Genomic DNA, 25,744 nt, shown 5'->3' on the forward strand with positions numbered 1-25,744 from the left:
CAAGCGCAGACTACTTCCACCTCCCAGTACAACCTGCCCGTATTGCCCTCGGGAATTCGAACTCTCGGATTACCAGTGACTGTAATGCTAAAAAACTGAATAAACCTTTTTTTTTCAAGGCAAAAACCAATTCACAAATTTGAAAATCTGCTATCGGTGCTGAGTATCATGATACAAAAGGGAAAAAATAAAAGCTAAAATTAGTTACATCTCAGCTACCCAAAATCAGGCTTCCCCTCACGTCTTTCTCCTCAGCGCCTACAAGCAGGTCTCACACCAACTGTGTCAATACCAACACTGCATACTCTTAAGGAAGGTGGTGTAGCAAACTTCACACAAAATAATTTTAAAATAGACAAAGCTGATAATGGAGATAAAACCAGAATCATACACCTTAGCTCAGTGCAACAATACCCTAGACTCCTCTTTATAAGGCAATACACTATAATGAAATTTTAAAAGGCAAAAATAAAAGTAATCCTTAACCTAAAACGGACAAAATGTACAAACTCCAAGTAGAACAGGCATCAGGTAAGTCCTTTCCAACCTTGCCTTCTTCTCACCTTCCACTAGACAACGCACTCTAGTGACTTCCTGGGGTAAGAAATCAAAGTGACCAACTCCATGGCACTATGGGAAGTCAGACTCGTCTCAACAGCGTTTTGTGTTTTAAAACAAGAAAGCCCAAAGCTTTGAAATAAATTAATAGGTGATGGAATTTCATGTATCAATGAAACTACCATTACTCGACTACAGGCAGCCGTGTCCCTGCAAAAAGACCATGTGATACCGCCTGTGAAGGCACAGGGATAGGCCACTTAAGGCAGGACTGTAGCGCTGGAACTAAAGGGCTTTAGCGGGTGTGCGGGTGAATGTATGCAGAGGGCGGGTCCTGGCAGGCCGAATTCACCGCCACTGCCAAGACGAACTATTCAGGTTCACGTGGAGCAAGTGGCTCATGCAGAGGCAGTTCCCGGACCCGACACTCTGGGGAGGAGACCACTAAGCCCGGCCCCTCAAAGGAGAGGTGACCTTGCCCTCTCGAGAGTGCACACAAGACGCCACTGTACGAGGTGGGTTGGCTGCCCGCCTCCTCCCAGGCCCAAACAATCTCGCCCTGAGTGTCGCTGGCCGCGCGGAGCAGAGATCGGCTTAGCTCGCGGACTGAGGGGAGCTCCTCCTGCGCCGCTCACCCGGCGCTCGCCGAACAGGTCCAAGCGGCTGCCCTGGGGCTTGACATTGAAGGCGGCGCCCACGGGAGACCAGCTCGTGCTGACCCTTCGGGCCCGGATCCCGGCTTGGAGGCTTCCCTGGCCCGCCCACCGGGGCGGCAGAGCTGCTGCTCTGGCTCCGAAGCCGCCCAGCCTTCCGACGCACAGCATTCTATCCCCGGATCAGTCCCTTCCTCCTACGCGCGCCCCCTGCCCTGGTGCTTTCGCCCGCAGCGCGGGTTCGGCGTTTCCAAGGCAGCGGCCCACGCCGCCCCACGTGACGCCCTCGCTTCCGGGTCTGGGCGCGACCTCAGGACGTGGGCACGTTGACGTCCAGAGAGCAAGAGCGTCGCTCCCCTGCCGTCTCAGCCGCCGTCGCGGTTTACCGCCCCCTGTGTCCAGAGTAAGGAAAGGCTAGGGTTGTGCTTCCCTCCCAAGTGACTAGGGGGCTGGGCGCGGGCAAAATCATGACATATTAGAATTCTGGTGGACATCAGATATTTTTTGAGAGATGGTAGGTACTTGAGTAAACAAGAAATGCCCGCCATAGGCCTGAAGGAGAAGTTTCCCTTTTAACCAACTCTCTTGGTAAATTCATCCTGCACGTCTCTGTTTGGTGTCTCTGTCCAGTAACTTTTTACTCTTGCATAGCTCATTTAAAAACTTTAGATGGGAAACAGTGAAAGCAGCCTAATGGGATTTTCCCTGCAGGCTTTCAGAATTGTCTGGGACCCGTGATCCCTTTTTTCCTTTCCCTTTCTCTCCTTTGGAATGGACTGTCTACCCTATGCCGGCCCCGCCCCGCCCCGCCCCACTGTCTTTTAAAAGTGGATTAACTTTTCTGGTTTCGCACGATCACACATGGAGAGAAATTTTGCCACAGGATGAATCAGCCAGTAGGTCTCCTCTGTAGCTTATTTAATGACGTAGATGGTGAGAGGAGCTGGTGCGGAAAGTGTTAAGACTTTTGGAAATGTTGAGATGGGGCGAAAATGTATTTCGCACATGGGAAGGAAATCAACTTTGGGACTCAGAGGGCAGATTGGGTTGAACTGTGTCTCCCAGAAGAGACGCTGAAGTCCTAACCCTCGGTACCTGTACATGTGACCTTATTTGAACATAGGGAGTTTGCAGAGATGATTAAGATGGGTCATACTAGATGAGGGAAGCTGTCCTTGTAAGAAGAGGAAAATTTGGCTGATACACAAGGAGGACAGCCACCTGAAGATGGAGGCGGGGACTGGAGTGATGCTGCCACCAGCTGCCAGAAGCTGGAAGCAGCAAGGCCGGATCCTCCTGTAGCCCCTTTGGAGGGAGCATGGCCCTGCTGCTATGGTGATCTCAAACTTCCAGCCTACAGAACAGAGAAAGTCCATTTCTGTTGTTTAAAGACTCCCACTTTGCGTACTTTATTTGGGCAATCCTAGAAAACAAATAGAGATTCACATCTGGCGAATAATGATCAAACAATGATTTGTTGGATGGAATGGTGATTAAAACCTAGGTTAGAAAATGAGCAAAGTGGGAGGGAGCGCACCAGGACAAATGCTAATGCAGGCAGGGCTTAATACCTAGGTGAGGGGTTGATAGACGCAGCAAACCACCACAGCACATGTTTACTATGTAACAAACCTGCACGTTCTGTATATGTATCCCAGAACTTAAAAATAATTTGTTAAAAAAAGACAAAATGAGCAGTGTCTACAGCTTTCTGGAGTGTGACAGCATCACCAACTTAAAGCTGTTACTAGTACTAAATGGAATAAACATTTCCCTTTACTTTCCCCTTAATGTCCTCAGAAACACAGATGAGGGATACATCTTCACATGACTCCTCAGAGCACTAAAACGATATCAAAACACTCTTCCCGCAAGAAACACACAGGCAGAGGATTCTTCAGATAATAGGAATAAGAAATGTGAAATAAATTAGAATAAACCATGCAGCTATTTTCAATATTTACTCCTGGAAAGATAGTAAGTTACACAGAATCAGTTTTGGGAATAACTTTTCCGGTTTCACCTTTTTATGATTATTGTAATAATTGGAGGAATTCGTAAAGTAAAACCGTCTGAAAAAGTTCATCACCAAGCTGATTCTGATGAATGGTGTGGCTGATTTATAAACTCTCCTCTGTCACGGGCTGCTGAACAGAAGGAACCCTGTGAAAGTTGTGTCATCGTCCTCATCAGCAAACAAGCCATTGAACCTCTCTCCTCCTGTCACCTGCAGCCACACCTCATCCCCGAGCTTCAGCGGCAGGACAATGCCACCAGAGGCCTGGTCCTCAGAGCTCATGTAAGCGTCTTTGGTGTGCAGTATTTTTACTCCATTTTTGACCAAAGACACCTGAACATTCCTGGAGAAAACAGTGATGTGGTAGGTGAAGTAATAGACCCCAGCAATGTGGCACGTGAATTTCCCCGTTGCTATATCATAATGGTTGAATTCGTTATACAGGATCTTATCAAATTTAATGGGCACATCTGAAGAAGGAAACTTGCTCAGCATCGTGAGCCCCACAGTGAAAGTACTTTTTGGCAAGACGGGCGTCTCACCGATTTTCCCCTTCTCCCCTCGATCTCCTTTCCAGCCTCTTATTCCCCGGACTCCTGGCTCACCCTGGGGCCCCATGGGTCCAGCTTCTCCCTTGGGACCAGGCTTTCCAATAGGGCCCATGGAACCTGGTAAACCAGTTGGGCCCAAAGGCCCAATGTCACCCCTTGGCCCCTCAGGACCAGTGGGACCCATGTCACCCTTATTCCCCTTCTGCCCCTGAGGCCCAGTCTCTCCTCGGAGGCCTTTCTCTCCCATGGGCCCTGCAAGCCCCTTGGGGCCATGTTTTCCTGGGGATCCTCTTGAACCTTGATCACCTTTGATGCCTTTTGCTTCAACCTTTCCATCTGCTCCTAAATAGAGAAAGAGCAAACAAAAGAGATGGTTTGTGAAAGATTCCCTTGAGAACAGCTTTGGTTTTTCTATAATCGAGCTCACAAATGAAACAAAGTAATGCACAGGTTCAGTATACACCCAGAGGTTAAAATTCAATTACTCCATCTGGGTGCCGTGGTCTCCTAGCACCTGCAGAGGCTGCGGCAGGAGGACTGCCTGAGGCCAAGAGTTCAAGACCAACCCAGCCAACATAGCAATACCCTAACTCTTAAAAAAAAAATCATAAAAATAAGAAAATAAAATTCAGTTACTCCAGCCCAGCTCAGTGGCTCATCCCTGTAATCCTAGCACTTTGGGAGGCCAAGGTGGGCAGACTGCTTGAGTCCAGGAATTCAAGATCAGCCTAGGCAACATGGCAAAACCTCATGTCTGCAAAAAATACAAAAATTAGCCAGGCGCGGTGGCGCACAACTGTAGTCCCAGCTACTCGGGAGGCTGAGGTGGGAGGATCACTTGAGTCCAGGAGGTTGAGGCTGCAGTGAGCTGTAATCAAACCACTGCACTGCAGCCTGGGAAACAGAGTGAGACCCTGTCTCAAAAATAAATAAATAAAGTCAATTACTCCAATTACATACATTTTTTTTTCTTAAAATACCCTTAAAAAAGTGGAGAATTATGTATCATTCCTCACAAAAGTTGAGAGACTTTTTTTCCTGTTAAACAGTATGTTTTAGTGACTTCTCTATTGCCATCATGAGGCAAGCCAGATTAAACCAGAGGAGAATGTTTCATGGAATGTTCCAAAATTACCTTATTTTATCTTCACTTTTGTGAATAGATATAGAATCTGTGACTATTTCATGGATTTCAGGTTAACCATTACAGAAAGGCCATGATATTGTTCTTCAAAGTACAAATGTTTTAGATTAATTTACAAACTCTTTGAAAAGTTGGGCATTTCCTTTATTTAAAAAAATTTAAAACATATTATAAAAGCATATTAATATTAGATTGTGTATTGTGTATACATTCAAAATAGAGAATTAAGAAACTTATCTGAGGCTAGGAGTAGAAGTGGGAGCCTATAGTCCCAGCAACTTGAGAGGCTGAGGTGGGAGGATGACTTGAGCCCAAGGGGTTGAGGCTGCAGTGAGCCACAATTGTGCCACTTTATTCTAGCCTGAGTGACAGAGTGAGATCCTGTCTCAAAAAAAGAAAGAAAAGAGAAAAAAAGAAGTAAAGAAAATTCTCTTAATCTTGCAATTAGATTTTTAAAAACAACTTTAGTGAGATGTAAATCACATATACTGTTCACCCATTTAAAGTATTACAACTAAGTATATCTTAGCATACACACGGAGTTGTGTAAACTTCACCACAATCAATTCTAGTGCGTTTTCATCACCCTGAAAAGAAACTCTGCGTCCTTACTTTTTGTCTCCATAGATTTGCCTGTTCTGGACATTTCATATAAATAGCGTCATTCCTTGACGACTGGCTTCTTTCTCTTAGCATAATGTTTTCAGAGTTCATTTGTATTGTGGCACATATCAGTACTTCATTTTTTTAATTCTTGAATAATATTCTATTGTATGGCTATACCAGTTATTCGTTCATCACTTGATGGATGTTTAGATTGTTTTCACTTTTTGGCTATTAAGAAAAATGCTGCTATGAACATTCATTTCCAGGTTATTGTATGTAGGAGATATGTTTTTACCTCCCTACCATTGGACTTTGTCCTCAGGGCTAACTGGGCTGATTTCACCATCTCTCTTCCCTACTCATGCTGTCTTTCCTGCTTTTTCAGTTTCTGCTCATTTAGCCTCATTCATTCAGACGTGCCACACAATATTTCTTGCTCTGACTGTTCTGAGTCTGACCTTATGCTTCAACACTTATTTTTCAGTCTGTGCAAAACAATTGCACCCTTAATTCTACATTGCTTTTAGTTTTTTTATGAGAGAGAATTTTATCTTACCTTAAATTTGCTTAAAAGGAGAATAATATGTGAAATGCATGTCACTTATTTTTGTATAAATCAAGAATAGTTTAGCTTAACAGTTGTTAGAATACAATTAAATATTTATACCACACCAATATTTTCTTTTTTTTGAGACATTGACATAGTAAAACTTTTATTTTGTGTATTTTAAGCAATTAAACACAAAATTAAGACCACTTAAGTCTTATAGAGAAAAATTGTTCAATCAAATGCTGTTTTTTCACTATGAAAACAAACCTAAATTTGCCTTCTTTCATTGTGCAGCCAGAACTGAGATTGTAGATTGATACCACTTTACCATCTGAAAAGCTCTGGCTGCAGCTTTTCTGAGATGCTGCATAACATAATCTGCATCTGCTCATCAGTGTGCTTGTTGAAGCAGCCCAACATAGACAGTTGCTGCCAATGAATTGATTTGCAAACTTTCATTTAGCAATAGAGTCTGATACTTTCAGGTCAGTGGCTTTAGCCTGCCTCTGATTGTCATGTGAGTTATGTACTACTCAACCCAGGAGGTGCTATTTGCATTGTAGTACGCGATCATTGCCCACTGAGTAGTACAGAGAGAAAAGTAATCTATAAATTATTATAAGTGGAAAAAAGCACTGTTGGCTAACGGAACTGGTGAAAGTTCTATGAAGTACTGAAGATGTACTGGGCCTCATCCCATTTGCTGTCGTTTTTAGTGGCATAAAGAATGATTCAATGCAGGTATAGACCACTTTCATTCACCATGTCACCAGAACGTAAAATATAATACAAATAATGATGCCAATAGCAAATATTATACACATACATATGTATAGATAGCTCAGTATGTGCCACATGTTCTTCTGAGTACCTTACAGATACCCCACAAATTTAATCTTTCCAGCATCCCAGTGTAGTAGATACTATTTTCTTCATTTTATATATTTTAATATAAATTTTAATATATAATTTTATATTTACATACTTATATTGTATTATTATATTACATAATATTAATATATACTATTTTTTTTTTTTTTTTGAGACGGAGTCTGCTCTGTTCGCCCAGGCTGGAGTTGCAGTGGCCGGATTCTCAGCTCACTGCAAGGCTCCGCTCCCGGGTTTACGCCATTCCCTGCTCAGCCTCCCGAGTAAGCGGGACTGTAGGCTCCGCCACCTCGCCCGCTAGTTTTTTGTATTTTTTAGTAGGAGACGGGTTTCACTGTGATTAACTCAGGATGGTCCGGATCTCTGACCTTGTTGATCCGCCCGCTCGCTCCCAAAGTGCTGGGATTACAGGCTTGAGCCACCGCGCCCGGCTAACATATATATATTTTCTAAAAGACACAGAAAGGTAATTTGCTCACAGTCATACAGCTAGTAACTGCTGGAGCTGAGACTCAGACCGAGGTGTTCTGGCATATTCATGAAGCTACTTCCTCTCAAACTATTCCATGAAACATCTGGTTGCCACCTAAAGCATCATGTTAATTTCCATAATCGCTGGCAAAGCCGGGGTCATTTACAACTGTACATATTTACAATTACAGTCGAGTCCTCTTCGTGTGAGGCGAAGGTGGAGGAGAAAACAGTTTGCAGGGGGAGCAAGCAGTGAGCTGGAGCATGGTGTGAGGGTGCAGTGCTCCTTGGCTCCTGATATAAATAATAATAAAGTGAAAGAAGAAGAAGGCCAACAGGAAGAAGGAGAACAGGGAGAAAAAGGAGGAGGAGGAGGAGGAAGAAGAAGGAGGAGGAGGAAGAGGAGGAGGAGGGAGGGGGAGAAGGAAAGAGAGAGAAAGAAAGAAAGTTTGAAACATATTGATTAAAGGAAGGTGAAGATGAAGGTGAAGGAGATGAGGAGGAGGAGAAAGGGGAAGAAGGACAAAATGACTCACAGACCACTGATGGATTCCAACTTTAAAAATTATCCCCAGTCTCTAGGAGAAAGTTGCAGTCTTTTTTTTCCCTCTTGTGCTCAGTTGGCCTTTTTTTTGAGGTCTCTCATATCTGCACCATGGTTCTCAACTCATTGTGGGAGGAAATAACTTGAGCAGAATACTATGGAAAAATAGTCTCCACTCCTTTCTGTTTCATATTTACTTTTGTTCCTCCCTGTACCTCAACAAACACTGTATGGAATCAACAGCATGAAGCTGTGTGGGGGAAAAGAAAACAAAATAAAACAATCTTCTTTTTTCACTCTTCACTCTGCTAAAAGCTAGAGGGTGCCTAGGCTCCCAAAAAGTAGTGCATAACATTATTTATTTCCCCTCCTTTCTCTGTATATTGGGCTGACACTATATCCTGTCTGTCCGTGAATAAGAACAGTTAGCACTCACCAACATGTGTCTATCTAATTTCTCTTGTTTAAAAACAGAAAAAAAAACCTCTACAAAATGGGAGTTACAGAAGGTCAGCACAGGGTGGGTTTGAGATGTTTGGGTAGGCTAAATGGGCAATTTTACAACATGGCTTCTCCTATGCCCTGTTTGTGATGTTTAATGGACATCCTTGCAGTTGAAGATGACACTTCTAAAATAAATGGTCTCCTAATGATGGCTTGAGCTCTGTTGCTAAATAGGAGAATCAGGATCTCATCTGGAATTGACGTTGTCTATTGTAGTTTGGTTTTGTTTATTTTAGATTTTCTTTTGTGTTACTGGAAAGATGCTAGTTTTAAATGTGAAAAGTATACAAATTATTACAATAAAACTAGATGTGTACACACAAATAAATAAAATTAAGTAAGTTGATGTGGTGGTTGCTTGGAATTCAAAAATATAAAGCTTTATCATGTGTTAATTTCCTATCTTTTCCCATTTTACAAGTTTTGTAAGTTTGAGTATTTAATCAAATATAATTTAAACACAGAAAAATAGAATAATGTTGTGTTTTAGTCCTAGACCAGGATTGGTACAGTTTTCTGTAAAGGATCAGATAGTATTATGTGAGGCTTTGTGAGCAACAGGATCTCTGTTGCAACACCTCTACTCCGTAGTTACAGTACAAAAGTAACCATAAAAAATATGCAGATTGAAGAGGTGTGGCTGTGTTTCAATAAAATTTAGTACTACTCTGCCCAGGTGATGGGCAGAGTAGTACTAGATTATGAATATAGTTTATTATTATGATTATTTGTTTTAGTTGCAAGAAGCGAAGGATCAAATCACAGATGTTACAGGAAGTGCTAAGACTCAAGACTACATGCAAAAAGCATAAGTTAAAGCAACTTGAGTATTTATAAAGCCAAAAAAAAAAAAGTAGAATGAGAATTGTATGAGTTAGGATAATAAGCACATCTGTGTGAAGCCAAGGATAAAGTTCACCTTTAAGCTATTTTGAAATGCATAATTTTTGTACGTTATTCCTAAATTTTCCCCATTATCCACAAAATATAGGTAGAAAATGATATAGCCTCCCAATCATCGACTTTTCAAATCTTTAAGAATTTACATAATCATAGATGTTTAGAAAGTATGTGATATTTTAGAAATGTATCTGTGAGGATAATTATTTTAAAATCTACTTTTCAGGCTCGACATAAAAAATTTCAAAGTAAAATTCCCGTCAAAATCAAGTGGGAAAATGAGCAGTTTGAGAAGAATCTATTAAGTCCAAGTTTGGTAAGTCCATTTTTAAGTTTCTGTCACACTGAATAGAAATTGTATTTTTCCAGTAAGACAGATTGAATATCCCTTATCCAGAATGCCTGAGACCGGAAATGTTTCAAATTTTGTATTCTTTTGATTTTAGTATATTTGCATATACTTAATGAAAGATCTTAGGAATGAGACCCAAGTCTAAACACAAAATTCACTTACGTTTCATATATACCTTATACACATAGCCTGAATTTTATACAGGATTTTATAAAGTAATTTTGTGCATGAAGCAAAGTTTTGACTGTTTTTGCTATTGATCTGTCACATGAGGTCAGATGTGGAATTTTCCACTGGGGGCATTATGTCTGCATTCAAACAGTGTCAGATTTTGGAACTTCAGGTTTTTAGAGTAGAGATTTTCAACCCATAGTACAGAAGCTCCTCAACTTATGATGGGGTTACATCCCAATAAACCCATTGTAAGTTGAAAACATTGTAAGATGAAAATGCATTTAATACACCTAACCTACCAAACATCATAGCCTAGCCTACCTTAAACATTATCAGATCACTTACATTAGCCTACTGGTGGGCACCGTTGTCTAACATAAAGTCTATCTTATAATAAAGTATTATATATCTCATGTACTGCTTATTGCCAGCCTGGGAAAATTCAAAATTCGGAGTGTGTTGAAATTGCAATGGTATCACACCATGGTGAAGTCAAAAAATTGCAAGTTGAACCATAGTAAGTTGGGGTCTATCAGTATATAAGAATATTTTAGACAATGTGAAAAGTCTCACTGATAAAAAGATACCACTTGCCACTAGTGCAATCTTCTTGACTTCATAGAATAAGTTGACTGAATTCATAAAATTAATGATTTTGATAAAAATCAGATTTGAATAAAAGATTATGATAGTCTAAAACCAATATTTTATATATACCACATTTTTAAAATGTATTCATGCATTGAGGGAAAGTTGGGTTATTTCCATCTTTTGGCTCTTAGAAATAATGCTGCTAATGGATACTACTTCATTATACAAGCATTTTTTTCCCCTAAAGAATGTGTTTTCTTGTTGGATGTTAAAAAAAAAAAGAAAAGAGATGCCAGTGAAAAAGTAGAAATGGCTGCTCCAGGAGGGCCTTAGGGAGTAGCATAGTCCTAGCATAATGTTCAGAAAGTAATTTTCTTTTTCCATGCACCTGTGTTCATCAGCCTTTCAAAGCCTTAACAGTACAATCTCAGAAAAGATGGATAAATACTCTAGGATATCAATTTATTGCTGTAGAGTGAAAACTATATAAATGATAACCAAGCAAAACAGAATTCTCCTGACATTCATGCTTTCCTTTGTAGAAATGAAGATCAAAAAATTGCGTCGTGAATACTAAATTGGAGCAATGAGGTAGATGCTCCTACAAACGAGTTTCTTTAAGTCACACAGGAAGATTTATGCAATTCTATTATTCAGATTAAACCTATCAGGGAAACTACAACATTTGTAAGAACACTCACAACCTATTAAGCCTATGCAAAATAGTGAAGGTTTTTCTGTACATTTTCGTAGAATAAATTAGGAATATTGCATAGAATTATTAGTGACTTTAAAATCTACCCTATGAATTAAAAATTTAATAAGAGACAACTTTCAACCAACTCAGTCAATAGCCTCTATTTTCTGCAGAAAGTTCTTATTTCATGAATTGCTAAGCTAGAGGTTACCTCGATTAAGAAATTTGATAGAGGCCGGGCGCGGTGGCTCAAGCCTGTAATCCCAGCACTTTGGGAGGCCGAGACGGGTGGATCACGAGGTTAGGAGATCGAGACCATCCTGGCTAACACGGTGAAACCCCGTCTCTACTAAAATACAAAAAACTAGCCGGGCGAGGTGGCGGCGCCTGTAGTCCCAGCTACTCGGGAGGCTGAGGCAGGAGAATGGCGTGAACCCGGGAGGCAGAGCTTGCAGTGAGCCGAGATCGCACCACTGCACTCCAGCCTGGGCAGCAGAGCGAGACTCCGTCTCAAAAAAAAAAAAGAAAAAAGAAAAAATAAATTTGATAGATACAGTTTAGAGGTGAAGAATCTAGATCGGGAAGAAGAGAGAGCCCTTGAGGGCTAAACAGGGAGCTCAGATCACTGTGCACTCCACAGATCAACTCCTTGCCTGAGGCAACAGTGGCTTCTGCCAGTAAACAAGGATAAAGTATACGCCTGACTCCATTGGCTGCAGCTGGCTCTTAAGTGTCATCTATTGGCTTATAGTGGAACTGCACAGTTCAATATAAAACGTGCTGACAGAGTACACAGGGTTATAGAAGCAAAGCCAAAAGACTCTACCTAACATTCTCTACAGTCACACTCCCTAGGGTGGGAGATGGGAAAGAAAAAAAAAGCAATAATTTTATAGGGAAAGAAAGAAAGAAAAAAAAATTCTACCCTCACAAAAATAATTTAAAAAATTAGAAGTATCAGCATTTCCAGATGAGATGGGACCAACATAAGAATTCTGGCATGAGGCTGGGCATGGTGGCTCACGCCTGTAATCCCAGCACTTTGGGAGGCTGTGGCAGGCAGATCACTTGAGGTCAGGAGTTTGAGACCAGCCTCACTAAAATGGAGAAACCCTGTCTCTACTAAAAATACAAAAAATAGCTGGGCGTAGTGGTGTATGCCTGTAATCCCAGCTGCTTGGGAGGCTGAGGCAGCAGAATTGCTTGAACCTGGGAGGCAGAGGTTGTGGTGAGCTGAGATCGCACCATTGCACTCCAGCCTGGGCAACAAGAGCAAAACTCTGCCTCAAAAAAAAAAAAAGATTTCCGGCATGAAAAATCTGAATGTAGTGTGACACTACCAAAGGATCACACGAGATTTCCAGTGTTCTCTAACCAAAAAGGAAACTCAGAAATGACAGATACAGAATTCAAAGCATGGATTGCAAGGCAATCCAAGACAAGGAATAAAATCAACACAAAGAAACTTCTAAAAGGAAATGAAAGGAGATAAGCAACTTAAAAAGAAATCAGTCAGAGCTTCTGGATTTGAAAAACTCATGTAAAGAATTTCAAAATACAGCTGAAAGCTTTATCAATAGACTGGACTAAGCAGAAGAAAGAATTTCAGAGCCTGAAGGTCTTTTGAACTAACCTAGTCAGATAAAAAATAGAGCAAAAAGAATATTAAAAAGTGAACAAGGTCCTTGAGAAATTTGGGATTATGTAATGTGACCACATCTGTGAATTATTAGTGTTACTGAGAGAGAAAGAGAAAAGTAAACAACTTGGAATACATATTTGATGAAATAATTCAAGAAAAGTTTCCTAATTTTGATAGAGGTAGTCATCCAAATATAAGAAATCCAGAGAACACCCATGAGATACTATACAAAACAAATATCATCAAGGCATATAGTCACTGGACTGTCCATGGTCAATGCTAAAGAAAAACACTTTAAATGCTGTGTTAAAGAAAATGGTGGCCGGGCGCAGTGGCTCACGCCTGTAATCCCAGCACTTTGGGAGGCCGAGACGGGCGGATCACGAGGTCAGGAGATCAAGACCATCCTGACTAACATGGTGAAACCCTGTCTCTACTAAAATACAAAATTAGCCGGGTGTGGTGGCGGGTGCCTGTAGTCCCAGCTACTCGGGAGGCTGAGGCAGGAGAATGGTGTGAACCCGGGAGGCGGAGCTTGCAGTGAGCTGAGATCCGGCCACTGCACTCCAGCCTGGGCGACAGAGCAAGACTCCGTCTCAAAAAAAAAAAAAAAGAAAAGAAAATGGTTAGATCACATGCAAAGGTAAACCTGTCAGGTTAATAGTGGACTTCTCAGCTGAAACCTTGCAAGCCATGAGGGATGGGGGCCTATTTTCAGCGTTCTTAAATAAAAGAAATTCCAACCAAGAATTTAATATCCTACCAAACTAAGCTTCATAACTGAGAGAGAAATAAAATCTTTTCCAGACAAGCAAGTGTTAAGGGAATTTGTTACCATTAGACCAGACTTACAAGAGGTCCCTAAAGGACTTCTAAACGTGGAAATGAAAGAATGATACCTGCTACCACAAAAACATGCTTAAGTTACACAGCTCACTGACCCTATAAAGTAGCCATGCAATAAAATCTACAAAGCAACCAGCTATCAACTTTACCATAAGATCAAAACTTCACATATCAATATTAACCTTTAATGTCAGCAGTTCAAATGCCCCCACTTAAAAGGCACAGAGTAGCAAATTGGATAAAAAAAAAAAATCAAGACCCATCTGTTTGTTGTCTTTAAGAGATCCGTCTCACACATAATGACACCCACGGGCTTGAAGTAAAGGGTTGGCGAAAGAGCTATTATGCAAACAGAACACCAAAAAGAGCAGAGGTTGTGATTCTTAGATAAAACAGACTTTAAAACAACAGCAGTAAGAAAAGACAAAAAAGGGCATTACATAGTGATAAAGGGTTTAATTTAACAAGAAGACTTAACTATTCTAAATGTATATGCACCCAACACTGGAGCATCCACATTCATAAAACAAGAAGTTCTAGACCTACAAAAGACTTGTACAGCCACACAATCAATAGTGGAGGACTTCAACACCCCACTGACAGCATTAGATCATCAAGGCAGGAAACTAACAAATTCTAGACCAAAATTCTAGACCTGATCAACTGAACCAACAGACATCTACAGAGTACTCTGTTCATCAACCCCAGAATATATATTTTTCTTTTCCACACACAGAACATTTTCCAAGATCAACCACGTTTGGTAATAAAGCAAGTCTCAATAAATTAGAAAAATCCAAATCATACCATTGATACTTTCTGACCACAATGGAATAAAAATAGAAATTAGTACCAAGATAATCTCTCAAAACTACATGATTATATGAAAATGAAAAAAACCTGCTCCTGAATGACTTTTGGGTAAACAATTAAGGCAGAAATGAAAAAAATCCATGAAATAAATTACAACAAAGACACAACATACCAAAATCACTGGGATGCAGGAAAAGCAGTATTAAGAGGAAAATTTGTAGCACTAAACACCTACATCAAAAAGTTAGAAAGATCTCAAATTAACAATTGAACATCACACCTAGAGGAACTAGGAAAATAAGAACAAACTAATCCCAAAGCTAGCAGAAGAAAAGAAAGAAGAGCAGAACTGAATGCAAATGGAGACCCAAAAATCCACACAAATAATTAATGAAACCAAAAGTTGGGTCGTTGAAAGGATAGAAAATCAATAGACAATCAGCTAGCTGAACAAACAGAAAAAGAAGATCTAAATCAGCACAATCAGAAATGACAAAGATGACATTACAACCAATCCTACAGAAATACAAAAGATTCTCAGCAACTATTATGAACACCTCTATGCAAACAAACTAAAAAATCTAGAGGAAATGGGTAAATTCCTGGGATTCACAGCTGAATTCTACCAGATGTACACAAGAAGAGCTGGTGTCAATTCTGCTGAACCTAATCCCAAAAAATCAAGGAGGTGGGACTCCTTCCTAAGTCATTCTACAAAGACAGTGTCATTCTGTTACAAAAATCCTGCAAAGACATAGCTATAAAAGAAAACTGGCCAGGTGTGGTGGCTCACACCTGTAATCCCAGCACTTTGGGAGGCTGAGGAGGACAGATCACGAGGTCTGAAGATTGAGACCATCCTGGCTAACACGGTGAAACTCTGTCTCCACTAAAAATACAAAAAAGTAGCCGGGCATGGTGGTGGCGCCTATAGTCTCAGCTACTCGGGAGGCTGAGGCAGGAGAATGGCATGAACCCGGGAGGCGGAGCTTGCAGTGAGCCGAGATCGTGCCACTGTACTCCAGCTTGGGCGACAGAGCGAGACTCTGTCTCAAAAAAAAAAAAACAACTACAGGTCAATATACCTGATGAACACAGATGCAAAAATCCTCAAACAAATACTCATGAATGCAACAGCAAATCAAAAAGTTAATTCACCGTGATCAAGTAAACTTTATTCCTGATGCAAGGTTGGTTCAACAAATGTTAATGAATGTGATTCACCACATAGACAGGATTAAAACCATAAACCACATGCTTATCTCGATAGATGTGGACAAAGCTTTTGATACAATCCAACATCCTTTCATGATAAAAACCCTCAACAATCTAGACATCAAAGAAACAAGCCTCAAAATAGAGCTATCTATGACAAATTTATAGCCAACACCATGCTGAATGGGCAAAAGCTGGAAGCATTCCCCTTGAGAGTAAGACAAGGATATCCTCTCTCACCACTCCTATTCAACATAGTACTGTAAGTACTAGCCGGAGCAATCAGGCAAGAGAAAGAAATTAAAGGCATCCAAATAGGAAAAGAGGGAGTCAAACTCTCTTCACTGATGATATGATTCTATACCTAGAGAACCCCGAAGACTCTGCTAAAAGGCTCCTGGAACTGTTCAATGATTTCAATTTCAGCAAAGTTTCAGGATACAAAATCAATGTACAAAAATTAGTAGCATTTATATATACCAGTAACATTCAAGCTCAGAGCCAAATCAAGAATGCAATCCCATTTACAATGTCCATTAAAAAACAATTAGGCATACATCTAACTAAGGAAGTTAATATCTCTACTAAGAGAACTAGAAAACACTGCTGAAAGAAATCAGAGATGACACCAATAAATGGAAAAACATTCATGCTCATGGATTGGAAGAATCACTATTGACCAAAACAATCTATAAGTTCAGTGCTATTCCTATCAAACTACCAATTCCATTTTTCACAGAAATAGAAAAAAAAAAAAACTATTCTAATCCTCATATGGAACCAAGAAAGAGCCCATATAGCCAAAGAAGTTCCAAGCAAAAAGAGCAAAGCTTAAGGCATCACATAACCTGGCTTTGTACTATATCCTATCAGGCTACAGTAACCGAAACAACATGATACTGGCACGAAAACAGACACATAGATCAGTGGAACAGAATAAAGACCCCAGAAATAAAGCTGCACACCTCTACCCATCTGATCTACAGCAAATTAGAACAAAAAAAAAAAAATAATGGGGAAAAGACTCCCTATTCAAAAAAAGGTGCTGGGATAACTGGCTAGCCACGTGCGGAAGAATGAAACTGGACCCCCTTACCTTATACCATATACAAACATTAACTTAAGATGGATTAAAGATTTAAATGTAAGATTTCAAACTGTAAGACTCCTAGGAGAAAACCTAGAAAATACCATTCTATATATTGGCCTTCAGAAAGAATTTGGAGTCCTCAAAATCACTTGAAACAGAAACAAAAATTGACAAGTGGAACCTAATTAAACTAAAGAGCTTCTGCACAGCAAAATACACTATCAACACTGTGAACAGACAAGCTACAAAGTGGGATAAAATATTTGCAAACTATGCACTGAAAAAGGTCTAATATGCAGAATCTATAAGGATCCTAAACAATTCAACAAGCAAAACAAATGACCCCATTAAAAAGTGGGCAAAAAATGTAAACAGACACTTCTCAAAAAAGACATAGGGTGGCCAACAAAAATATGAGAAAAAATCCTCAACCTCACTAATCATCAGAGAAATGCAAATCAAAACCATGGTGAGATATCATCAGGATGGCTATTATTAAAAAGTCAAAAAATGACAGATGCTGGCAAGGCTGTAGAGAAAACGAAATACTTATACACTGCTGGTGGGAATATAATTTAGTTCAGCCACCATAGAAAGATGTTTGAAGATTTCTCAAAAAACTTAGAACTGGCATTCAACCCAGCAATTCCATTACTGGGTATATATACAAAAGAAAATAAACCATTCTTCCAAAAAGACATATGCACTCCTGTGTTCATGGCAGCACTTTTCACAATAGCAAAGACATGGAATAAACCTAGGTGCCCATCAACGGTGAACTGGATAAAGAAAATGTGGTACATATACACCATGGCCATGAAAAAGAATGAAATCATGTTTTTCTGCAGCAACATAGATGCAACTGGATGCCATTATCGTAAGCGAATTAACATAAAATTAACAGAAAACTAAATCCTACATGTTCTTACTTATAAGTGGCAGCTAAACATTGGGTACTCATAGACATAAAGGTGGCAACAATAAACACTGGGGACTACTAAATGGCAGAGGGAAAGAAGGGGGCAATGTGTGAAAAACTAACTCTTGGGTGCTATGCTTAGTACCTGGGTGATGGAATCAATCACAGTGCAAACCTCAGCATCATGCAATATAGCCATGTAACAGACCTGCACATGGACTCCCTGAATCTAAAATACAAGTTGAAATTATTAAAAAATATTATCTTCCAATATACGGACATGTACTCTCTCTCCATGTATTTAAATATTCTTTGATTCCTTTCATCAGTGTTTTGCAGTTTTTCACATACATATCCTGGACGTATTTTGTTACATGTATAACTGTAAATACCTCATTATTTTTTGATGCTATTGTAAATTGTATTTTTTATAATTTCAAATTCTGATTGCTCTTTATTGACATATAGGAAAGGAATGGACTTTTGTATATTAATCTTGTATTTTGAGACCTTGCTAAACTCACTTATTAGTTCCAGAAGTTTGTATTGTTCTTGTTGTCGATTGGATTTCCTAGTTATTCAATATTGTAATTTGTGAATAAAGACAGCTTTATTTTTTTAAAACAAAGTCAAGTACTGTCACTCTTGGCACATTCTGGCACTGTGTAAATTAACTTTCTTTGATTGTGATCTCTGGTATTATCAATAGAGGGCGCCTTGAGACAAACTATCCTGTACAATTTTTTCATTCCAAAAGCGCATCCTTGTGAAATGGAAAATGATTCACATAGGGATGAGGGGAATTGGAATTTACAAAGTAGTTAAAAATAACACCTTGCTCAGCCTGAGGGGAATGTGTGCCAGCAGGCCCCGCCTCTTGTGCTGTGGTTACAATGCTAGGAGCTAATTGCCTTTGAAGTTGGCTTTAGTTCTTTTTGATCACCAGCTCAGCTCTCTCACTCTTCCCTAGAATTGTTCCTCTGAATTATTCCTCAATGTCAAATGCTTAATTCTTCCCAGGTAATGAGTGACTTGTACAAGGGTGCTGAAAGAACATACTTGAAAACGTCTTTGAGGGCTAATCTTTAAAATCTCTAAATTGCTTTCCTAAACACAATTATTTCTGGCATTTAAAAATTGGTTTATTAATTGTATGTATTTAAGGAGTAAAACATGATATACTGACATATTTATACATAGTGAAATGGTTATTGTAGTCAAGTAAATTAACATATTCATCATCCCACATACTCTTTAAATACAAATATTTCTAAATAGCATCCTCAAGAATCTTATCAGCAGAGCCATTCCAGAAAGCAGCAAATGTGACCTGTTAAGGCTCTGGCAAGAGAAAAACGTAGGCAAGGTGACAGGGCTGGGAGAAAAGATTGGGGGATTTATCCGGTCAAGACCTGCTCTGTATCAGTCACTTTTCAGAGTGTCAAAATGCATCTGAAACAGTGACCATCTTAAAATCGGCAATTCTAATTCAGCATGGTGTTGCACTGAATAGAGATGCATGAGATGTGTGGAGTATGGGGAAGCTGAGAGTACTCTGCATGACTTCTGGAGGAGCCCCTGAGTTGTGGCCGTTGAAGTGTTTGAGGTGGGGCCTAAGATTTGCCTTGGAAGGTGCAGAGCCTACCATGACTGACTGGGGAAAAGCATGGCTGAAGTACTCAGGCATGGAGGGACACATTCAGAGCGCTGAAAGCCATCAGTATGGCTAGAATTTAGGGTACCTGATATGGAGAGATAGTAAGTAAAATGGGGCAAGTAGACCAGAGCCAGATTGGGGCACAATTGTGTCACACTAAGCTAGATGGGAAGGAACTGAGATATTTCAAGCAGGAAGATGAGGAAATAAGATTTCCTTTAGAAAAGAGCTACTCTGGTTTGAGAGAGTGAGATTGAATTCAAGGATTTCATACAGGAGGATGGTGCAATAATCCAGGAAGAAAGAGTGAACGCCTCAGCTAGGACAGGACAGTAGGTCTGGAGGGAAACTACTGGAATCAAGAAACTGTAGAGACAAAATCAATCGTACTTAGTAGTCATTTGTAGGGTGGGAGCAAAGGTTTTGGCTTCTGTCATGATAAAATAAGATATGGAAAAACTGTGTTTGGAGAAAAACAAAAATTGGTTCGAGATTTTCTGAGATGGAGATACAAGTGGAACACCTAGGTGGATTGTGGTTAAAAGAAAAAAACAAGGTCTAGACCAGTAAAAAAATAATTTGAATGGCAAACAGAAGCCACATATATAACTTTAAATGTTCTAGGAGCCACATTATAAAAAGTAAAAATAAATAGATAACATCAATTTTATAGCATTGTGTATAACACAGTATAGCCAAAATACTGTGATTTCAGCAAGTAATCAAAACAGCCATTTTCTTTCCTCCCTAATTTGTTGGAATTACTTGTCTGTTAGAAATCCTCCTAGAAATAGATGTACTCCTTTTATTTATTATTATTATTATATTATAATTTTATTAATATAATGTTAACCATGGAATACTATGCGCCATAAAAAAGGATGAATTCATGTCCTTTGTAGGGAATGGATAGCTGGAACTATCAATTCCTGAGCAAACTATCACAAGGGAAGAAAACCAAACACAGCATGTTCTCACTCATAGGTGGAACTGAACAATGAGAACACTTGGACACAGGGTGGGGAACATCACACACTGGGGCCTGTCGTGGGGTGAGACGGGGGAGGGATGGTATTAAGAGAAATACCTATTGTAAATAACGAGTTAATGGAGGCAGCACACCAACATCGCACATGTATACATATGTAACAAACCTGCACGTTGTGCACTTCTTTAGAACAATTTTAAAACTGCAATTGCATACAGTAGACAACCTCCGACATATTTTTGGTGTCAAAACCCTGTTTAATAAAAAATTTTATTGCAATCTCACAGAACTCATGAGAGGCAAGCAGAGGCCAGTACCAGACATCTGCTAGAGGAGATAGAAAGAGTGGACCAGAGCTTTATTCAGCACTCATCCTACTGGGTTAGTCCTACAGTCATCTTGTGTTGGAAACTCAAGGATTTTTGTTTTTTTAGAAAGGGTCTCACTCTGTCCCCCAGGCTGGAGTGCAGTGGCTCAATCTCGGCTCACTGCAGCCTTGACTTCCTGGGCTCCAGTGATTCTCCCACTTCAGCCTCCTGAGTAGTGGGGACGACAGGTGTGTGCCATCCTGCTCAGCGTTTTTGCATGGGACGAGGTTTCACCATGATGCCCAGACTGGTCTTGAACTCCTGAGCTCAAGCAATCCACCCACCTCAGCTTCCCAAAAGTGCTGGGATTACAGGTGTGAGCCACCACACCTGACCTGGAAATCTTAATAATAGGTTAGGTCTTAAGAGAAAAGTTACTCCAAGGGAAAACTTAGTCATCCCTACCTCAAGCCTAATGACTTCAAAAAATGGCGTGAAGAGCTACTTATTCAAGAGTAGTTATATTACCTTTTTCCTTTGCATTTCATATTTATGATATAATTCTTGTTTTTAATTTGGGGAAATATTGAGTTGTTTAATTCACTTAGGCATGGTGAGTAAAAGTTATAAAATTTTGTATTGATAAAGAAAGGAAATAGAAATTTTATAGTTTTTTTCAGTCCCTGGAGCTCTCCTTTTCAAGAGATAAACATTTGTTAACTTTATTCAGTAAATGTGGCATTTATTGTAACTGACACATTTTAATTTCTTTAAAAGCTGCATTAAAGTTAAATTTTAGAAATGGAATATTATTGCTTAGTAACTAAAGATAGACTTTTACATGCTTTGGCTTTCTAATTGATTTTACTTTGGTTCATAACATTTTTGATGTTTTCCGGTGCCAGCTTCAGTTTTCCACCCCAATCATAAGTGAATGACTGACATCCAAACACTTAACCACATACAGATGTCTATTATTTAAAGGAATCCAAAATAAATGCTTTTAAGAATTAACTAAACATACAGCACAAATAGATTTTTTTAAGTTAAAATGTTGTCATTTCCTTACCTAACAGTACATCCTTAATTGTGATTGTCACCTACAGCATTTTAGTTTCAATTTTTGTAAAATATATCTATTGCTAGCCAATTGCACAACAGTTTTTAAATACTTAAATCGAACAATGATTTGAATTTAAAAAATAAGTTCCCTTATGTCTTTCTATCTTGCTATCACTTGAATGATTGATGACGAAGACGGCAAAGTTATCAAGAGTGTTTAAATAGCAATTATAACCAAACAGAATCAATTGCATTATTTCTACCCAGAATTCCATAAAGTCACACAGGGTCCCCATCTCCCCTGGAGATGTAACAGGAACTTTCCAATCCAGTCACGTGATTTCACTCATATTAAGAATCAATTTCTGGGGATCTCAAGATGAATCTAACAACAACAAGCTGTCTCAATTGCAGAGTTGGTAAGTAAAAGAAATATAGTTCAACTATGCTTGACCCAGTTTAAGATATTTGTCTAATGTTTGGTCATTTTTTGACTAGGGGGACATTTATTCATTTATTTTTGGATACAGGGTCTTACTCTGTCACCCAGCCTGGAGTGCAGTGGCGTAATCATGGCTCACTACAGCCTGGACTTCCTGGGCTCAGGTGATCCTCCCACCTCAGCCTGCCAAGTAGCTGGGACTACAGGTGTGTGCCACCATGCCTAGTTAATTTTTTGTGTTTTTTTAAAGACAGCATTTCATTATGTTGCCCAGGCTGGTCCTGAACTCCTGGGCTCGAGTTATCCACTGCCTCAGCCTTCCAAAGTGCTCAGATTACAGGTGTGGGCTACTACACCCAGCAGGAAAATTCTAAAAACTGGGTGCAGTCGTGTGCATCTGTAGCCCAGTTACTTGGGAGGCTGGGGAGGCAAGAAGATCACTTGAGCCCAAGAGTGCAAGGCTGTAGTGTGACATAACCCTACCTGTGAATAGCTACTGCACTCCAGCCTGAGCAACACAGAGAGACGCTGTCTAAAAAAATTTACAAAAGCCATAAAACATTTCTTTGAACAAAAATAAATAGCCAGTAATTTTCTTCATGTGTCATTGTTATTAAAACGTCCATTTCAATCAATGCACATTGGCTTATAGTTTTGGTGACGTTTCATCATCTCCTTAATGCAGAGAAAAGTAGTGCATGCCTGTGTTAAATGAGACCTCAACCTGGTTTCCTTGTCTGGCTTCATATGCTAACAAATCACAGAAGAGAAAATGTAAGGTTTCCTAAACAACATCCCTAACTAAATAGCTTAAAAGAGTACACATTAAATGATTGCTTTAATATCAAAATTATAAGATCATAGCTAGCTGATATTTTATTTTGTTAGCTTAGTTTTATTTTTCTGAAAAAAAAAAATGAGATGATCTCATTTGGGTCTAAGTGCTTCAGAGTCCTAAAATTGTACTACTGGATATAAAAAGAAAATAAATGTTAAATGCTTCTGTAAATTGTTAAGCATGTTGCAAATATAAAATGTTCTCATTAGTTCTTACCAGAAAAACCAGATAATGTATCATTTTACAAGATGATGATGAAAAATATGTAAATGCAAGGCCCAGCACTTGGGGAGGCCGAGGCAGTTGGGTCACCTGAGGTCAAGAGTTCGAGACCAGCCTGGCCAACATGCTGAAACCCCATCTCTACTAAAATACAAAAATTAGCTGGATGTGGTGGCACATGCCTGTAATCCCAGCTATTTGGGAAGCTGAGGTAGGAAAATTACTTGAACCCAGGAAGCGGAGGTTGCAGTGAGCTGAGATCATGCCACCACATTCCAGCCTGGGTGACAGAGCAAGACTCCATCTCAAAAAAAAAGAAAAAAATAGGCAAATGAGGTGCCATGCAGAGGAAAGTTTTTGAGGAAATATTTTCTTTTAAGTTTTTTGAGAAAAGGGGTGTTTATTTTAGCATTTATAGATAAGTTCAAAAATAGTTTATATAAAACTTAATGTATTACTTCCAGTTACCATTGTGGTAATGTAAACCACAATGGTTTCCTTGTGGGGCATTAGTTTTCCAAATCATGTTAGACTTAATAAAATACATTAAAATGCACAATTCTATCAAGATACAAAGATATCTCTCTATAATTCCTGCAGAATGCCTTCAAAGATTTCTTATATAGTTGTTGCTTACAAATTTCTTAGAGTGACAGAAGATAGGTGACTTTTGGGGTTGCTAGGAATTTAATTATTTTCACTAGGAAAGCATCAAATAAGACTGTGAGAGGTGAGAACATACTATCTAAAATAATAGAAAAGGTGGGTTTTTAGAGGGTCATTAAAAGCAAGATGTTTAGACCTTTTGCTGATTCTAGAAAGCAAACTGTTAAAATTTAGAAACCATTTTCTACAAAAGATGTTAAAAATAGCATTAATACCGAATTTGTTTATCTATCTCAATTATTTGCAAGGGCAACAGAGCGAGACTCCGTTTCAAAAAAAAAAAGATTTAAAACCCTTTCCCGGTTTGGAGCTAATGGGCTTCATGACCACAGGTAAGCTATGATCTCTCTGAGACTGTGTTGCCTTCTACATCAAATTAGAAGCTGACTAAATGACTTTCATAACTGAAAATTTTTTTAGAAGAATGCAACTTTTATTTGTAAAAACCTACATGAATTATATATATGCACACATATTTTATGTGTATATATACATATTTCATATGTATACATATAAAATATATACACCTATATGTGTATTACATACAAGTCATGTAAAAATGTACATTTTGCATAGTGTTCATTAATGATAATATAACATTCTTTCAATAAAGGCTTCTCCCTTTATATGGCATTGAGTTATTACTTTTATGAAACCTTTCTTGTAATGCTATTGTCATGTCATTAATTTAATAAGGCCTGTCTATAAAGTTATAATCACAGAAAGATTATGGAAAACTGTCTCTCAAAATATTGGGAAAACTCTTGGTCAAAAATTTGTAAAGGCATTGTATATCATATTGTCATTATCACCAAAAAGTATTATGTTTAGTAAACAATTTCAGATTCTTTTCTGGGCATTCAGTGAGGGAATACCTTTTGCACCAAAGATTTAAATAAAACACTAGATGGGAGACACTTGCAATATAATTTGAAGTATCCCCACAGTTTCATAATTAAGTAGATAACTATAGTTAGTTAGCTGTTTCAAAACTTGTTTCTAATTTCTGAAAAGCATAAAAGAGCTATATACAACTATAGAGCTAAATATTGTTTGTTTCTAATTCTAGGAGGCCATGAAACAAACCAAGTTTGTAAACTGGTTCTAATATATATTCTTTTCTCAAGTAAAGTTTCCAGAATCTTTGTTTCCATATGAATAAAAATGTTAGTTGTAATACAGATAGAATAATATGATTGCCTAATATTTTACCAGTAGAATTTTCACATATTATGACCGTACCACTTTATTCAGGTACATATTTAAGATTCTTTCCTGCAAAGTTAATAACATGGACCATATCTAAAATTTTAATTTTCTTCAGGAGGAGAATGGAAAGTTTATTTTAAGGAGAAGTCTACTAAAATGAAAAAAACTGATTGAATTCTTATAAAGGGCAGCAACTTAGAGCATTTCCTGGGCACAAAAGTAAAACGACGACAAATAACTGGAGATTTAGAATGTCATCTGTCAAGTAACTGTTTTTGAACTGTAATTGCTTGGCTAAGTATTACTAGATGACTCTGGTCTTTTGGCCTTAAATTACTACCATGACTTTAAGGAGTTGATGATGACTTTGTTTCCTGAATTCAGGTTCAGCGTGCTGGCTGACGGTTCCATACGGATGGCAGAAATGAAGACTATGTAGAGCCAGAACAAAGGAGACACTTAGACTTTTTGAGACCTTTTTAAAGCTATTTATTGGTGTAAACAAGAGACCTGTTCCTATGACATATTTGTGGCCAAAAAAATCACCAACCATGTCAAAACAGACCAAAAACACTTGTAATATTAAACATTAAAATAAATTGTTAGCTCTGCATACATTAAAGGAAG

At 38.9% G+C, this 25,744-nt stretch overlaps 2 protein-coding genes and 1 long non-coding RNA gene across 6 annotated transcripts in view; 2 read left to right on the top strand and 1 right to left on the bottom strand.

Moving 5' to 3' along the window:
- Positions 1–1,506, bottom strand: part of MIPEP (mitochondrial intermediate peptidase) — a 224,544-nt gene extending 223,038 nt beyond the window's left edge. For both annotated transcript variants that reach the window (XR_001886079.1, XM_017874490.1), the window contains exon 1: positions 1,194–1,506. Coding sequence is in view for 1 of the 2 variants with exons in the window: in XM_017874490.1 (XP_017729979.1) it covers positions 1,194–1,382 (189 nt within the window). In the remaining variant the exon portion in view is untranslated. The remainder of the gene's footprint in view (positions 1–1,193) is intronic.
- Positions 1,507–1,522: 16 nt separating this feature from the next.
- LOC108531180 (uncharacterized) lies at positions 1,523–25,737 on the top strand. 3 transcript variants are annotated; one of them, XR_001886080.1, is made up of 6 exons: positions 1,523–1,614; positions 9,613–9,702; positions 20,658–20,751; positions 22,008–22,159; positions 24,157–24,240; positions 25,502–25,737. It is a non-coding gene; the product is annotated as an uncharacterized LOC108531180 (long non-coding RNA). The 3 variants fall into 3 exon arrangements; XR_001886081.1 differs by lacking the exon at positions 22,008–22,159; XR_001886082.1 differs by lacking the exon at positions 22,008–22,159 and having other exon boundaries at positions 24,165–24,240.
- Positions 3,680–4,086, top strand: PCOTH (prostate and testis expressed opposite C1QTNF9B and MIPEP). The gene has a single exon (XM_017874497.1). The coding sequence runs from the start codon at positions 3,689–3,691 to the stop codon at positions 3,989–3,991; it is 303 nt and encodes a 100-aa protein (XP_017729986.1). The 5' UTR covers positions 3,680–3,688; the 3' UTR covers positions 3,992–4,086.
- Positions 25,738–25,744: the final 7 nt, after the last annotated feature.

This window comes from Rhinopithecus bieti, unplaced genomic scaffold (genome assembly GCF_001698545.2).
Source record: "Rhinopithecus bieti isolate Rb0 unplaced genomic scaffold, ASM169854v2 scaffold_8350, whole genome shotgun sequence".
Lineage (NCBI taxonomy): Eukaryota > Metazoa > Chordata > Mammalia > Primates > Cercopithecidae > Rhinopithecus > Rhinopithecus bieti.

Excerpts from the sequence above, each read along its gene's own strand:
- PCOTH (XM_017874497.1), top strand. The coding sequence starts at position 3,689 with ATGGGCACATCTGAAGAAGGAAACTTGCTCAGCATCGTGAGCCCCACA.